Source organism: Microcebus murinus, chromosome 4 (genome assembly GCF_040939455.1).
Source record: "Microcebus murinus isolate Inina chromosome 4, M.murinus_Inina_mat1.0, whole genome shotgun sequence".
In the NCBI taxonomy this organism is placed as follows: domain Eukaryota; kingdom Metazoa; phylum Chordata; class Mammalia; order Primates; family Cheirogaleidae; genus Microcebus; species Microcebus murinus.
The window spans coordinates 10,325,207-10,342,238 of record NC_134107.1 but is presented as its reverse complement, the minus strand read 5'-3'; the positions used below and the strand labels follow the sequence as shown (position 1 = coordinate 10,342,238).

At 61.4% G+C, this 17,032-nt stretch overlaps 1 protein-coding gene across 6 annotated transcripts in view; it reads left to right on the top strand.

The window, feature by feature from the left end:
- Positions 1-17,032, top strand: part of SHANK2 (SH3 and multiple ankyrin repeat domains 2) — a 545,909-nt gene that overhangs the window by 364,247 nt on the left and 164,630 nt on the right. For 5 of the 6 annotated variants that reach the window (XM_076001726.1, XM_076001727.1, XM_076001724.1 and 2 more), the window contains 2 exons: positions 13,047-13,129; positions 14,684-14,808. In XM_076001726.1, coding sequence (XP_075857841.1) covers positions 13,047-13,129; positions 14,684-14,808 — 208 coding nt within the window. Of the gene's footprint in view, positions 1-12,441; positions 13,130-14,683; positions 14,809-17,032 lie in introns of those variants that run through there. The other variant, XM_076001728.1, reaches the window with a different exon arrangement.

The window sequence follows — 17,032 nt, the reverse complement described above, 5'->3', positions numbered from 1 at the left end:
CAGGAGGATGCCTGCGGGGGGTCAGGAGGATGCCTGCTGGGGGTCAGGAGGATACCTGCGGGGGGGTCAGGAGGATGCCTGCGGGGGGGGGTCAGGAGGATACCTGGGGGGGGTCAGGAGGATGCCTGCGGGGGGTCAGGAGGATACCTGTGGGTGGGGGGTCAGGAGGATGCCTGTGGGGGGTCAGGAGGATGCCTGCGGGGGTCAGGAGGATGCCTGCGGGGGGTCAGGAGGATACCTGCGGGGGGTCAGGAGGATGCCTGCTGGGGGTCAGGAGGATACCTGCGGGGGGTCAGGAGGATGCCTGCGGGGGGTCAGGAGGATGCCTGGGGGGGGTCAGGAGGATACCTGCGGGGGGGTCAGGAGGATACCTGCGGGGGTCAGGAGGATGCCTGCGGGGGGTCAGGAGGATACCTGCGGGGGGTCAGGAGGATACCTGCGGGGGGTCAGGAGGATACGGGCGGGGGGGGGTCAGGAGGATGCCTGCGGGGGGTCAGGAGGATGCCTGCGGGGGTCAGGAGGATGCCTGGGGGGGGTCAGGAGGATGCCTGCGGGGGGGGGGGGTCAGGAGGATACCTGGGGGGGTCAAGAGGATGCCTGCGGGGGGTCAGGAGGATACCTGCGGGGGGGTCAGGAGGATGCCTGCGGGGGGGGGGTCAGGAGGATACCTGGGGGGGGTCAGGAGGATGCCTGCGGGGGGTCAGGAGGATACCTGTGGGTGGGGGGTCAGGAGGATGCCTGCGGGGGGTCAGGAGGATGCCTGCGGGGGGGTCAGGAGGATGCCTGCGGGGGGTCAGGAGGATACCTGCGGGGGGTCAGGAGGATGCCTGCTGGGGGTCAGGAGGATACCTGCGGGGGGTCAGGAGGATACCTGTGAGGAGCAAGCCGGAGCCAGGCAGAGCAAGAGGGCCGAGAGCCCTCGAGGACCGCGTGGGAGGATGGCGGCGGATGGCCGCCATGTGCCGGGGCCTGGCCTTCGTAGAACATTAGGAGGAAATTGGGAAATCTGGTACAGCTGGGGGAAAGTTAAGGAAAGAACGTGGCTGGGGCTGAGTCCCCGGGAACCGTGGCTCGTGGCAGCCTCAGCCCAGGCGGCGCTGTGTCGGGGAGGAGTGAGCGCCAGGCCGCACTCACCACCGTCTGGACTCCGAGGAGATGAGCCACAGCAAGTCGGGGTCCCCTGCCCCACCCCACCGGAGCCGCGTGAGGGTGCAGCGCCTGTCCAGACCAGGAGGGAGCCTGACTTCCAGAACCCTGGCAAGGCCGCGGGGGCCCGTGCTGTGAGTGACCCTGCGCTCCCACGGACCCCACCCACGCACTTCTTCAGATCACCTTGGCAGCCGGTGCACGTGCCACGTGAACGGTGGCCCTTCTCGCGGGGACAGCAGCGAGGGTCCCCCTCCACCGCGTGCGCTGGCGCAGGCCGCTCACCTCCGTGCCGCGCCTGTCGTCCAGAGAGGGGAGCGGTAACGGCCTGTCTCCCAGGGTCGTGCTGCAGATTCAATTAGTTCAACTCTCGAAACATTTAGAGTGGTGCCCGGCACAGCGAAAGTGCTCAGAGACCGTGAGTACAATAATTATAATAATTACTCTAATTATTAATTATTGCTCATTAAGCCAGAACTCAGGTCTGTCCCAGCTTTGAGCCAACCTAGTATAAGCCTAGACACAGTGATGGGGAGGGGGAGGTTTCTCTGTTTTCTAGAAAGGACGCTCGGAGTGACCTTTCTGGACCTTTCTAGGGCGGCTCGGAGTGACCTTTCTGGACCTTTCTAGGGCGGCGCACAGATGCCCTCCTGTCTAAAGCACATTCTCTGCGCACCTTTGCTGAAGCGCAGGTGTCGTGCCAAGCCCGGCGCACCTGTACACAGTCATGTCCGCGTGGCTTCTGCAGAAGAACTGAGACTGTTCTTAGCTCCCCTTAGACGTCACTGCATGTCACATATCGTGTATTGTTTATGTGGATTCAAATGTCTTTGGAACGTTTAGAGCCTATCTTTAGACACGCCAGCCCATGGGATAAATCTGCCCCGTCGCCTGTTTCTGTAAATAAAGTTTTATTGGAACACGGCCCTGCCATTGTTCACATATTGGCCCGTCTCCCTCCACCCCACAATTGACAGAGTAGTTACATGGGACCAACTGTCTGCCCAAAAAGCCTGGAATATTTATTCTCTGGGCCTTCACAAGACAAGGACTTTGCCAGCCCTTGGTCTAGAATGTTTGCAGAGCTCCTTTCAAAGGACTTCAGTAAAGTGCTCCACATTAAATGCTCCTCCTTCACGCTTTTAGAACTGTCCCTTTGGTGAAGCCACCCTCTCATCTAAGCACCAACCCTTGGGGCAGAAACAGACTGTTCCGTGGACCTTACATGGAGGGAGGCTGGTGGTCAGGGGGGACTGGAGCAGTGGCCGGGCCTTGCCCTCCGGCTGGGCCTGGCCTGGGTGTTCCGTGGCCTCCTGCCATAGACGTCCGTGCCGTTGAGTCCAGGTTGGGCAGGTGGGCCTGGTGGGGGACTGCAGGCTCAGGCCCCGGCCCCCCACCCAGCCCTGGGCTGGCCTTCTGTCCAAAGCCTGGGGTACCTGGCAGCTCACCGCCACTGAGTCTGATTCCCGTGGGAAGGAGACGGTTTTGGTTTTTTAGCTGTGGAGGGCGTCTCACCCCCAGCCCCCACCAGGGAGACTTGGGAGCTGGCCTTACAAGCCGAGCGCAGTGGACTGTCCCCAGCCCACTCGGCTCAGTCCTTCTGGGCAAGCTTGGAGACCAACAGATGGGGCCGGCCTGGCCTGTCATTTTAATTAACGAGTGGAGGAAAAGTCGCAAACAGCCCCTTCCTGCACTTGCAGCAAAATGCCAGGCAGTTGTACTGTTCCCCTGGTCCTTTTTTGTTGTTGTGCTAAGAACATTCAGTGCAGAGTTGAAGGCTGAAGCTTAAGGGTTGGCCCTGCCACTGCCCGAGCCACGTGGCCCTGGGCAAGCCCTTCCCCCACCGCGTGGACTTTCTGATGAGATGGCCCCACCAGCCTGGGGGTCAGGAGGGGCACAGAGCTGGAGGCAGAGGCGGCCTCCCGACTAAAACGAGGGTCGTGGGGGGCAGCCGGCTTACCCCATTTGCCCAGGACCATCCTGCTTTTATAACCGAAAGCCCCGTATCCCAGAAAACCCCTGTGTCCTGAGCAAACCAGGACAGTGGGTCACGCAGTCTGCATCACACCCCGCACACAGTAGACTCTGGCGCAGGTTTCATTCACTGAGTCAGTGGCACCAGCGAAGCACCTGCTCGGATGGCCCCAGCTCTCACTTCACAGACAGGAAAGCCCAGGCCCAGAGTGGGCGGTGGTCCTGCCCAGGGTCCCACCACCGGTTCTTGCCAGAGAGAGCCAGGACCGCAAAGTGGGTCCTCTCCACCTGGCGCAGTACTTTGCTTTTACTCAAAAACTAGCGGTGGTGGCAGGTGCCGTGTGGCGGGCAGGACCAGATCCTGCCTTCGGGGGCGCTCACGTGCCACTGCGGGAGTCAGCCAGTAAACAGAGGGATCCCAATTCCAAATAAAGCAAGTGACGAGAGGGGCTGGGGACGTGGGGACACAGGAGGGCTGCTGCTACCAGGCAGGAAGGCCCCTCTGTGGGGGCGACCTCAGAGACCTGCACGGCGACAGCAGCAGCATGCTGGGACGAACGCAGGCAGTGCAAAGGCGGTGCGGTGGTGATGAACTTGGCCCGCTGCGGGAAGAGAAGACAGCAGTGTGGCTGGAAGAGGGGGAGTTAAGAGGAGAAGGGGGATGGTCAGATCATAAAGGGTCTTAGCCCCCCTCCGTGGTGGGGAATTTGGATTTTATCCTCAATTATCATGGGAATCTATTGGAGTATTTTAAGTGAGAGAGATACATGTTAGGTTTTAATTCAGGGGAGACTGTCAGTAGACTTTCATGGTGCCCAGGTGAAAGAGGTTGTTGGGGGCTTGGAACGGGGGAAGTCGTGGACAGGTGTGCAGATGCCAGCTCTGCCTCGGTGCTCCAGCTGGTGGCACGTGCGGTAGGTTGACTGTCGGGGAGGGAAGAACTCACTCCAGGACTCTTCCTTGGGCTTGGACCAGCACGTGAGAGTCCCACGCCGCTCTACAGACTCCGCACCGTCTTTGCAGGCTCGGGGAGCTGCCGGGTGCCCCTCCCCCGGCCCCTTCACGGGCCTGCCTGCGTCCCACCTGCCCACGGCTCTGTGTGCCAGGATCCCCTTGCCTGGGAGCCACAGCGTGGGGACTTCCTCCTCTTCGCCTTCCGGCACTCGGGGGCGTCCTGTTCTGCACAAATGCACCTGCAGGGCGCCCTCTCACAGGGAACGACACCTGAGGGCAGGCACGCTTTATCCGTGGCGTTTCCAGAATGAAGCAAGCTCTGTAGCGCACAAGGTGCGTCCCCACGACCCGCTAGAGCCCTCCAGCCCCGGCTCTACACCAGATCCTGCCTTTTTTAAATAAGTGTTTTCGGGCCCGCTGTGTTGCTGCAAGGCTGCAGTGGGCACTCACGTTGGGCAGGTGAGGATGCAGGTGTTCAGTGAGGTTCGGCAGCTTGGCCAAGGTCGCGGAGGCCGGGGTCCCACCCGGTGGCTGAGATTCCAAGGCGGCAGGCCTCCCTCCCGGCCTCCCTCCCCCGGTCTCAGCAGGGAGCCCGGCCGCCCACCTGCCTGTGGTGAACACGTTTAAGCCCCATCTTTGTCTTCCCCGCCGGCCGTCCTTGGCAGGTAACACGCCCGGTAGCGCTTAGGAAACGCTCGGGGGTGATTTATTATGAAGTAATGAGACAATTTAATTTGAATCAAGTTCTTTGCCCATTATTATTTCTATTAGGAAAAACTGGTATTGCTTATCATGTTAGCAATGAGGAGGAAAATGGTCGTAATAAACGCCGGGCAGGGTGTCCTCATAATTGCTGACTTGAAAAATGGCTCCCATGAACACGCATCTCGCAAGGCAGGTGCGCAGGCTCCGCGGGGACGGGCGTCGTCCTCCCCAGCACAGCGTGGAGCGGCGCCGTCCCCGTCCCCTGCGCGTCAGGTGAGGGAGCTCCCAGCAGCCGGAGGAAGCGCCCTCCGTCAGCAAATGACCCGCGTCCGTCCCTCCCGCACGTGACGGCACAGCGGCCCCGAGAGAGCGCGGCTGGGGCTGTCCCTCGCAGCAGCACCTGATGGCCCTGGGCGCTGGGCTTCATTTCCCCCGCGGGTTACGGAGGAGGGCAGCGAGAGAGAGCAGCGCTCCAACCGGGAAGCAGGTGCGGGATGAGAGGCCCCCACTTGGCGGCGGCAAGTGACAGATGAGCGGGGAACCCCTGTCCTCCTGCAGCCCGCCTGCCTGCACAGTGGCCCTGCGTGCCGCCAGCAGCCAGCTCTGCCACAGCGAGCTGGGCGGGGTGCACGCACCCGGCAGCGCAGGGGCCCAGGCTGGCGTCTCTGCAAGGCGGGGACACCTGTGGAACCCCCCACCCCCACCCCGACCCCGGCCCCCGTGACGGGGAGCTGACAGCTCTCTTCTTAGCCTCATCCTTCCTGATTGGCAGAGCCCGGAAATTTCTAGGACATCCGCTGGCGTTGCCTTTCCCTGGAGGCACCTCTTTCTAATAGTGTCCCAGTTCCTGCCTCCATCCGGCCCTGCCTCTGAAACGCGATCACACGAGGAGCGATGTAGAGGCGCTGCTCTGGGCTCTGGTCACCTGCCCTGGAGAGGCGGCTCCCCCCCCCCCAGTCCCGGGGAAGGAGCTTTCAGGGGCAGTAAAGGCGCCTCCCAGCCTCTCTGCGGGAGCCCCGCCCCCCGGTGCCACTCCCACCCTTGGGCCTTGCCCTCAGTCCCGGCGTCCCCTGCCAAGATCCAGCAGACGTGCGTAGTCAACGCACCCACAGCCCACGTCCAGTGTACCTTTTTGCCATAAAAAAATTCTGAAATGATTTTGATAATTTTGCTTTTAAGCCCGTTTGGCTGCAAGTAGCTCACCGTGATCATTCCCCAGCGGCTTCTGTGACTTCTTAGCAGCCGCCAGCATGCCGGGGGGTCCCTCAAGGTGAGGGGCTCTGCCCCCCAAGCGGCTGCGCGGTGGACGGTACGCTGGTGGCTGCAGGCTTAGCGGGTCAGCGGGTGGACCCCGCAGTAGACTTCAGACACGCCGAAGGCTGTTTGGACTCTGGAGCCAGAGAATTTCATGCCACAGGTCGCAGGTGTGTTGGCGGGTCCCCTGCCCAGTGCGTGGGGATGGCTGGAGCCTGGGCCTGGGAGGCCGAGGTGTGGAAATGGCCCTGCCCGCCCCGCCCTGCGGCTCTGCACTGCCCTCTCCACGCACCTGCAGGGGTGCCGTGCCCGGCGTCTGGGCCACCTCTGACGGCCACTCCTGCCGGAGGGCCCAGTGTCCTCCAGTGCCCACCCTGGCCTCGGGAGCCCCTGCAAAGAGCTGCGGGTGGGAGCTCTGTCGTCTGCCTCGGCCCCACAGGCCACTCCCCGCTGCTTTCAAGGGACAGCCCTGGCCTCTGAGCGGGGCGACATTCAGCCCTTGCGTACGAATTGCTTAGATGGAAGCACGATCGTTGGGTGCAGGTTCCTGCCCCGAGGTGCAGGTCAGCCCCGGGTCATCCCAGCAGGGCTCGGCCTGGCCGGGAGAAGCTGGAGGAGTAAGGGGAGCGATTGCTTTGCTATCCCTTTAGCCTTCTCGCCGACCCTGGGGGCCAGCCCAGGCCCCACTGACGCGGCACGCACACATCTTGCCACCAGCTGCGTCCCTGGACCGTGCCCCGGTGTGCAGACAGCCGACACCCACGACCCTGTGCGCTTGCTCCCTGTGCTCCAGTGGGCCTCTGTCTGGAATGTTCTCCCTCTCGTCCGCTCCCCAGCCCCCACCCCACTCACTCCTGCACACGCTTCAGTCCCCCCCCCAGGAGGCCTTCCGGGTCCCTCGCAGAGCACGTCCTGCGCTGCTGAGCGCAAGCCGTGAGGCCATTGGGTGAACGCTGGCCTTCCCCGCTTGCCTGCTGTGTGCTCTTCCTGTGGTGCTGTAACAGATTAGCATAAACAGGGTGGTTTAAAACAAGAGAAACCGATTCTTGTTCTGGAGGCCGACGTCCACAATCGAGGTGTCTGGAGGCCGACGTCCACAGTCGAGGTGTGGCAGGGCCGAGCTCCCCTGGCGGCTCTGGGGGAGGAGCCTTCCCGCCTCTGCGGCCTGGGGCGTCTGCCCCCATCCTTAGCGCTCCTGGGCGCTGGCCGCGTCTTTACAGTCTCTGCTGCGTCTCCACGTGGCCTTCTCCCCTCCGCCTCTGCGTCTCGGTCAACCCTTCGCCTCTCCCTTGTGAGGTTTTGGGGCTCTCCCTAAAGCCAGGGTGGTCTCACCTCCGGATCCCTAACCAAGCACAGCTGCAAAGACCCTGTTTCCAAACGAGGCCACAGTCACAGTTGCCAGTGTTAGGAGTTGGACACATCTTTCAGGGGGGCGGGGCACCTTTCAGCCCCTACACCTGGCATCTCCACAGGAGCCGGCTCGTCCGCCTAAATGCCCGGCCCCCGGGCGTCCACCACCTGGCAGTAGGTAGCTGTGAGTAATGGCTGAACTGAGGCACTGCTTGACATGGCAGCTGGACACTGGCCCCAGCCGCGTCTGAACTTCAGTCCTAGACCGAGACCCAGTCCCAGCTGATTAAAGAATTGTGTCCGTTAGACTGGACAGGGCCACCGTCCCAGCCGGAATCCTGAGAGCTGCTGATGAAGCTGTCTAGTCCACCCTAGAGACCCTGGTGGTCACAGTTCAGATGCCCACGGGGACCCTGTGGGGTAGGGCCGACACGGCCACCCAGGGCCCTCGAGCTCACACGACTCGGCCAGCTCAGGCCGGGCTTCCTGTGGCTCCGAGTTCACGCCTCCTCCAGGATCAGGGGCCGCTGCCAAGGGAGCTTGTTCGGAGACTGACAGATCCCAAAAACGCCAGCTGTCATTGCTGGCGCCTGCTGCCTCCCGGACCACATGAAGCGCGGCCTTCCCTGTGGGCCGCCGGCTGGGGACAGTGAACCCCAGGCCACGCTAAAAACCACTTGACGCTCAGCCACCTGGTCTTGCGAGGTAGACGGCAGGAGCATCGCCGGGCCTGCCAGTGGGGTGACGCCTTGGGGCCCCCTGCGTGGCGGACCCGGAGTCCCCACAACCCTCCCGTCTTGCTCCTGGCTACAGATTGCCGCAAGTGTGTCCAGTAAGCTCTTTCCTGTTGGGTGCCGTGAGCACAAACGAGGAAACCTTTCCTGGTCCCTGCCGGCTGGCTCCCAGGAGAGTTTCAGCACGGAGTTGGTTGTGTCTCCCAGAGATCTGTGTGGTTCCTATAAGGACTGCTCTTGCATTGTCCATGGCGGGCGATGGCTTATGCCCCATCTTTGTTTGAACTAGCCAAGTGTGCTTGCCCCTTTCCCAAGACACTTCGCTTCCATCTGTGCTGAAATTGCCACTGTAAGCACGTGGTTCTGTGAGGGCCGCGGTGTAAGTGGTGTCCTCTGTAGTTGTGCTGTGCACAACCTGCACGGCTGTGCTTGACAGGGCTGCATGCCCACCCTGTCTGCTTCCCACAGCTCCTGCTGCAGGCACAAGTTGGCAAAGGAAGGCACATGTGGGGTACGTCACGGTGGCCTCCCACCCTGCTCAGAAAGCACATTTGGAGAGAATGCCACTGGACTGCATTCTGGTCCGGTAACAAGTACAGGGAGATGTCGTGCCCTGGGGGCGAGGTTTAGAGAGACAGGGCAGGGTGTTGCTCCCAGGGAGCCCACGGTGACCATGCAGACACGGGATCCGTCAATGGTTGGGGCTAGAAGGGCCCCAGCAGAGGCTTGGGCAAGGCTCTCCAGGAGCAGCGAGGGGGCGTGCAGGGGCCTCCTCAGCTGACCCCACGCCCGTGAGGTCGGATCAGGGTGCACCGGGCTGCATCTGACAGCAGATAAGCTGGTGTGGGGCCAGCGCGGGCTTGGCCAGGGCGGAGGGCAGCAGGCTGCAGTTCGTGGGGGCTTCACTGCAGTTCAGGCGGGGGCAGCACACAGAGACCGTGTCTCAGTGCCACGACTTCAGACGTGGCCAGGGCTGCCGCCTGGGACAGATTTTAGGTTCCTAAACCGGCAGAAGGAGCTTCTGAGAGTTTTGCATCTCCAAAGAGGCTCCTTCCTGAGGCCCGAGGGTGGGGTTCTGATTCCGTGGGGCTGGCGGGATGTTGCAGACCCAGGGCAGAACCAGACTCGGGTCCTGTTTTAGGGGAGCGGCTCTTCTAGAATGTCCCATTGCTCTTCGTGAGTTGCTCTAAGGAGTGAAGGTTTCTGAGGGCCTGAGGCTGCCTTTCCTCTTTCCTCTGTGGCTCCCTGGCCCACGCCAGCCGCCTGAGTTGGCGCTGCCCAGTGCTGAGCTGTGCCTGCCCTCTGGTGTGGCTGCCCACTGTCCTGGAGCCTTCCACACTCCAAACCCTGTGGTCACCCTTTGGCCAACCCCTGCCCAACGTCCATTCTCTCCCTGCTGCACTGCTGACTCGAGTTCATGCCCATTTTACTTCCCCTCTGGGCACACATGGGGTGCCTGGCCCATGCGGGGTGCTGTGGTCATTTGGGGTGACCTGCAGCATGAGGTCCCTGGCCCCACGAGTGCATGTCTCTTCGGGCAGAGGGACATTTGCTCCTTGGTTCCCCAGCGTGGGAGGGTGCGTGGGGACACCAAGAGCAGCATATGCTGGTTAGGGGTGGCCTGGCCGCACACAGGGCACTTACTGGGCATTGTCTCAATTGCTCCTTGTAAACCTTACAAGGCAGATGTTTTTGCCCCCACTTTGCACATGGGGAAACTGAGGCTCTGAGTAGCGGAGCCGGTAGCTGTCTGAGTCAGGATTCAAACCCCAGTCTGTCTGCGAATGAAAGTGAGATGGGGTCACGCTGGGTGGGGGACAGGGGACTGTTTAGATCCTGAGATAGTGCAGGAAAGAGAAGTTAGAAACGGTCCTTCTCAACACGAGACTAAGGAGTGTGGTGTTTGTTCAGTAAACAGGATGGCGCCGTTACACTTTAGCAGCAAGACAGTTGCACAGTCGCAAGTACGAGCTAGAAGGTTCTGGGATGGGTTAGGAATGGAGGAGAATGTTTGAACCTGGATGGTGGCGAGATCGGAGGGGTTCTTACGGGAGGAGGGAGTCGGGAGGGACTGGACGCAGACACCAGTCTGCTCGCAGTCCCTGCTATGAGTGCACACCTGGACCGGGGCGGCTGGCGTGCTGGAAGGGTTAGCTCTTGCACGCCTCTTGAGGGCCCGGTGACATATCATTGGGATTCTCATTTTCCAGAGCGGGGCTCTGAGGCTCGGAAGGTCATAGTGACCTTGGGTGAGAGCAGAGCTGGGCTCCGTGTGACGCCACAGGGGGTGCCCCCACCCCCCACCCTGGAGCACCTTCACCTCATGTGGTCAGTAGGAGACGACAGTGGGTATCTGGGCAGCCCCACTGGTGCTGAGAAGTCCCCTGTCTGGGGGACAGCTGGCAGGAAATGACCCACGTTTGGGCAGCGTTTGGTCCTGCGGGTGGAGCTGCCTGGCAGCTGGAACAGGGCCCCGAGTACACGACAGGTTCCCCTCGGAGCCGGGCAGAGGCGGACATCGCAGGGGACGGCACAGGGCAGCGAGCCCTGGACCCCCGGGTCCGGCATCCTTCCAGAGTTTCGGGGGCTGCAGCTCCTCATGCAGAGAGGAGACATACGGTAGGATGGACCAAAGGCCCTTGGCCTTGGTGGTGGGGCCTTTGGAGAACCTTCCATGGCAAAGGAGGCCCACAAGCAGGTTGCAGGTTTGCACCTGCCCGGCCGCTTGTGAGCCCCAGGGCCGGGGCGAGCCCACTCCCCGGTGAAGTTCTGCCCTCGCTGCCTCCCCGGGGCCACAGGGCCCTGGCTGCCTGCCAAGGCCACTTGCGGCTACTCACAGCCATCGTAGGGACGGCTCCCCGGGGCTTCCTGTTACATCTCGGCACTGTGGGCGCGGCCTCTGACCCTGCGGTAATTATGAGAGGCTTGTTCTCGCCACCTCTGGATGTGTGGGGAAACTGAGGTTTAGAGAGCCTCTTCACTTACTAATGGCCACACCAGCCATGTGACACCACCCATGGGCTTCCAGGACCCTGGACCTCTGCCCATGCTCCAGCCGTAGTCTGGGGGCTCTGCGCAGGGCAGGTGGGCTTCGGGAGGCTGGGCCAAGTGGGGCTCACAGTCCTGGCCAAGCTCCCCCGAGCTGGGGCTCCCTGCACGTGGCCAGGTGTTTCTGGGGGGGGGGGAGGTGGAGCGAGGGCCCAGAGACCGAGCTCCCCGCCAAGTTTTTGGGCGCCCGACCAGTCATGCTAGGTTGCCCTGGTCTGCGGCCATGGGGGTGTGCCTCACCCCCCGTGCTGGCCAGCCCTGGAGGACAGGGTCCCCCGGGGAGTTCCTCTGCACAGCCCTCTGAGGGAGGGTGCACGGGGGTGGTCAGAACAGGTGCGAGCCCCCCCCGGCTGTGTCCTTCAACCTTCCGAACCTCATTGGCCTCATCTATAAAATGGGAACCTCTAGGGGCTGCTGCCTGTCCCTGTCCTCTGTCCAGGACACTCGAGGCCTATTATACACATCTCCCCCCTCCCGTCCCAGAGCCACCTGGTCCAGGCTGGCTGTGCTGTCACAGCTGGCTGTGCATGTTTCTCCAGCTGCTCGCCACTCATGTCCCTGGGCCCGCTTCTCTGGGACGGGTCTGCCGGCTTCTTCAGGGCCCGTCTGCAGCCCTCTCTGTCTGGGCCTCTGGCAGTCGTGTCCTTTCTCCGCACACGGCCCTGCAGGACCCCGGAGAAGGCCTGTCTCCACGCTGCCTCCCTCCCCTCCCCACTCCCCCCTGCAGCGGCCTCCCCGGTGACTTGGGGCGGCAGCAGGCTCCCGGGACGGGACGCTGGCAGCCTTGGGCGCGTGGCCCCTGCCTCTGTGGGCCACCCGGAAGGTGGGGGTGGACGACGGTTGCGCCACGGCCTCATGGCCCGCCGGGCAGTGCAGGTCCCCCCACACAGCCGGCTCCTCGGGGACGGTGTGTGGCCGAGTGCCGTCCGTCTGCACAGACCAGGGGAGGCCTTGGCAGCGACAGCAAAGTTGGAGCTCTGCGGTTTCTCTCCTTTGAGAGAGAGAAACGCCGTGCGAGAGGCAGAGCAGAGGGGCTTTGGGTTGTGGGCTGGACGCCCCCCTCCCGGTCCCAGCAGTCCCTCCCTCATCCCCAAGGGAGGCTGTGCTGTGGCTGCAGGATGTGAGCCGCCCGCCCGCCGCCGGGAGGCTGCGGCCGCTCCCCCTCCCTCCCTCCCTCCCGCGCCCAGCCCAGCCCCGCCGCTCCTCCGGGATGACGCCCAGGCAGCCGCCGGCGCGCCGTGGGCTCGTCAGATGATCGTGGGGGCTCCTGCCACGCCACAGCCGCGCGGGACGGGAGCGGGAGGGGGCGCTGGCTGCGGAGACGCACGGGTCCCTGCGTCTGTCCCCGGCGCCTGCTGCCGCTCCTGCGCGAGGAGACAGGATTCGATTTTTCCCCTCAAACCCTCTTCGAGGAAAAGCAAAACAGAACTGCTGCCTCATTTCTCCGCTGGCCGCTCTCGCTGGGCTTCCCGGGAAGATGCGCGTGGCCGGGGCAGGCCCGAGGGGCCCCCTCACCTCGCCGCCGCCGAGGCCGCTGCCGCCGCCGCCGCCGTGCGGGCCACTTACTTTCTTCGCTCTCGGCGGCGTCCTGGCCAGCCCCCCTTGAGCCGGCCGCCCCACCATGCGTGACTCCTGCCTCGGGCTGGCTCCCGCTCCGCCCGCCCCCTCCGAGCCTCATTGTGCCGAGCTCGCCTATCCTGGCAGCCGCCCCCCTCCCTCGCTCCTCCCGCACCCTCGCGCCCGGCTGCCTCCGTGGTGCTGCGGGGTCCGGCGGCCGGGTGATTAGTTGGCTATGATGATGAACGTGCCCGGCGGAGGGGCAGCGGCCGTGATGATGACGGGCTGCGGTAATGGTCGCTATCCCCGGAATTCTCTCTACAGCGACTGCATCATCGAGGAGAAGACCGTGGTCCTGCAGAAGAAAGACAATGAGGGCTTCGGGTTCGTGCTCCGGGGGGCGAAAGGTAAGAGCACCGCTCCCAGCCTGGGTGCGTTCACATGTTGTGTGTGTGCGCGCGTGTGTGTGTGTGTGTGTGTGTATGTGTGTGCACGCCTGTATGAAAAACATTCCCCGGCTCAGAAACAAGCATGAAATAAGCATTTTTCCTGAGGGCACTTGGTTGCTAGACAACCATGTTCTTTAACATTCTGCCTTACTCAGAAAACGCTGGGGCTTCCTTTAGGAATATTTTTAATTTTCCGTACACAATATTGCTCTGAATAGGCTCGCTCTCGCCTCCCCATCCCTCCCCCACCTCTCTGTTTAAATGGTGGAGGTGATCGATATTTTGTGGGCTGGTTTAGCCAGATCGGGGCTGCCTTTGGAGCTCCTGGCCTCAGACACCCAGAATTACCCCCTGTCTGAGTTTCAGGTGTCTGGAAACTGCCCCATTCTGGGAGTGGGCTTCGGCTCCAAGGCCGGCAGGCACCCGTGTGCTCGCCTCTAAGGTGACTTTGCAAAGGAAATGTGGCAAGATGGTCCCCTCTGCCGTGGACTGAGCCAGCAGCACACACGTTACGTGGCCCGTGTTGGGAGGCTCAGGGGTACAGTCCCTGGCAGCGTGCCCACCCCCTGCCCTTATCTTGGGGGCTTCCCTTCCAAAAGGAAACAAAATGGCATCGCCTCCCCAAGAGAGGGGACGCCTTCCCACCGCGTGTGTGGGTAAGCCATGTGGAAGTTTTCGTCTCGGAGCGTGTGCTGTGCCAGGGAGCCTGCACCTGTGCCTCGGGCCTCGCCGCCGGCCTCCCCTCCTGCCCCGGGGATCCTCAGGCAGTGATCTGTGCCCGTGAGCATGTCCACACCTGTCTCTGTGCTGTGCTCTCCACTCCCCCAGCTGTGTCTTCACCCCACACACATCCACCCCCAGCCACTCACGCCTGCTAGGGAAGTCCATCTCTTGCCCCGGACTTGCATGTGGCAGCATGTGGCCCCAGCAGCTGAGCCTCGCCATGCTGAGGCCCTGTGGTCCAGCCCCCCCGTGGATGAGGTCACAGAGGGCCGGGCTGCCGTAGGGAAGACTCGCGAGCAGATTCCAAATCCGCAGCCGCCCACTGGGTCAGCATGATGTTCCGTCCATGTTCCAAGTTGAATTCCCTTGGTTGCGAGTCTACGTAGATGTAAATTTGGCAAGTGGTTCAGTGTGGTGTTTCTGTAGCTCCGTGTGGTAGGGGAGGAACTTTTCCATTTTTAGAACTGAAAATGTTTAGTCACTGATGCTTTTAAAGAAAATGACAGGCATGTAGACATGTACCACGGAGCATGCTATCCGTGGTTCCAGCAGAGAGGCCAAGAGCCATGATGGTGGCACCAACACGCAGTTGGTGTCGTGGCTTGGGTTGGGGGTGACCCGTGAGTTTGAGGCTTAAGCCTTCCCTGGGGACAAGTTGGCCTGGACCACCCACTTCCAATGGGAGATGCTTGGGGCCTCTTCCTCCCGGGGCCCCGTGGGGAGGTCAGGGGCTGTTCGCGTGGAAAACCATCTCCCAGGCTCCTAACAAGGCGCTCCTTGTCTCTCCAGCGGATACGCCCATTGAAGAATTCACACCGACGCCGGCGTTCCCGGCCCTGCAGTACCTGGAGTCCGTGGACGAAGGCGGGGTGGCGTGGCAAGCCGGGCTGAGGACAGGGGACTTCCTGATTGAGGTAGGGACCCCGGTGTCTGCATCTCTCTGCTTGGGGAGAGCGCCGACTCTCATCGGGAAGCGGGGCGTGTTCTTGGCAGCACGGCCACAAGGCCTGGGGTTGCCGTGAACGTTTGCTGCGTGGTTGTTTCAGCCCGCTGTGGACCCCTCACCCTGCGGACGTGTGTCTGGTGGTCTTTGAGGCCTGGGCTGCAACTCGTTGGAAGGAGGAAATGAATAGCATATGTGGAAGTTGGCCGTTGGGCATGAGTAGCAGGTAGAAGGAGACGTGTGGTCGCCATGATGCTGGGGGCACGTGTGGATCTGTGGGTTGCTTAGTTATGACTCTACAAATAGACACCCAGAGGTGTCACCCCCGCTGTCGTGTCCTGAGGGCACGCTGGCGAGCACTCTGGTGTGGCGTCCGCTGGCATGAGGTCTGTGGTGCTGGCAGCTAAGAGCGCATTGATTTGCGGGTTACAGTAGTAGCCCTCTTGGACAGATGGATGGTGGCTTTCAAAGACCAAGGAGCCTGAGCAAGAGGGGTGGCTGGTGTGGATGGCACAAAAAGGACACTTATATAAATGCAGATGCTTTGAAAATGAGCTTGTGCCAGTACATAAGGGGATTGAACGTTCTCTTCATTTAAGGAATCCCGCTCGATGGGCTTGCCGGTGTTTTGCAAACTTCACCTGCAGTTGGCACGTGAGTGCGTGTGAGGTGTCCACCCAGCACATCGGAGTGTCTTGCCTTTTGCAAGTTTAGGTGTTACTTTCAATCTTGTTGTGCAAAGGAGTGTGTTACTCTTTGGAAATATGAAGGTTGGAAAAGATCGTTTTAAAAGGTTCAGTAGACACAAACGGCACTCGTCCGGAGTTCATATTTCTCGGACAAGCGTTCCCCAGCATTAACCCTGAGCCCTGCCTCAGCCGCTCGCAAGGGATGGCTACGTGGTATCCAGCCAGCCACGTGGTGGTCCCTGCCGTTGGGCCAGGCCCAAGGCCCCAAGGATGCTTTGGAGCTGTGGTTCTGTTCATGATCTTAGTGCTTCTCCAGACTAGTACAGGGCCACAGAACCAGAGGGAAGATGCTATTTATTGCAGGGGAGAGAGCCAGGTAAGATGGAGAAGGTGTTTTAACTTATTCCACGTACCTTGTGCTGATCTTACTTGCTGAAAAATGCATTTAAATTACCGTTAACCAATAGAAGCCTGGTTTGAATGCGGGGTGAGCTCGTTTGGATTCTCGTGTGTTGAAACTGTCGGATGCGCATCTAGAATGACAGAGACCGGAGCCCACCCCGGCTCTGTGGGTTAACTCGGTTTGTAACCTTCGTGGAGATGCAGAGACTGGGTTGAATCATCTCCTGTAGGTTGCAGTTGTGATGTAAGTCCCCTTCCTGTGTGTGTGCGTGTGCGTGTGTGTGTGAGAGAGACAGGGGGTGTGGTCTCGGGCTGAGAGGCGGGGCTGAAGTCCACGGGTGGAGTGTGTGTGACCGAGACGGGCGGGGGTGCCAGTGGGTGGGAAGAGGCTGCTGTTGGCTCTTGGTTTTCAATAATAAATGAGGACTGCAGATGCAAGAGCACCCCCGTTGTTCAGCTCACTGGATTGTTTCCGTGGTGAACCAGTCAATAAAAGACATGTGGGGCAGTGCTGGGTTAGCCACGCTGCCGGGCGCGGGCCACGCCGGGCTGTCCTGGCCACGCCGTCCTGCCGGATGGAAGCCTCTGTGGCAGTGTGGAGCATTGAGAGTCCCTGCACTTCCGTTGTCAAAGCACCTCCTTTGACATTGCTTTTAACCTCTGAGATGCAAATATATTTGCCATTTTGGAGCAGGTTTTATATGCTGGGTGACCTCTGGTTTTTGGGATCCTAGGAATGGCTGGCCCTGAGATGTGGCCGCGCTGTGTTGGCACTACGATGTCCCCTGTGGCCTGAAGGAACGCTGGGCCCTCCGTGGCCACAGTCCTAAGAGGCCACTTACTGCCGGTCACATACTGACGGGGGGACGGGACAGGCGGGTTGGAACCGAGCTCCTCCCAGGTCATTTCCAAGGCCGCCTTGGGAGACCCAGAATTCTCCTTTTGGTGCTTGGATGTGAGACGGCGCAGTCCCGGCGGAGCTATTTTCCCATCCTGGGTTTCGCAACTGGAATTAAGTTAGAGTCGTGGCCTTATAGGAGCATGTTCTTTCCAACAGATGATTTTTTTCTATCTTTAGTGAAAAGCCTCGACCCCAGAGGGCTC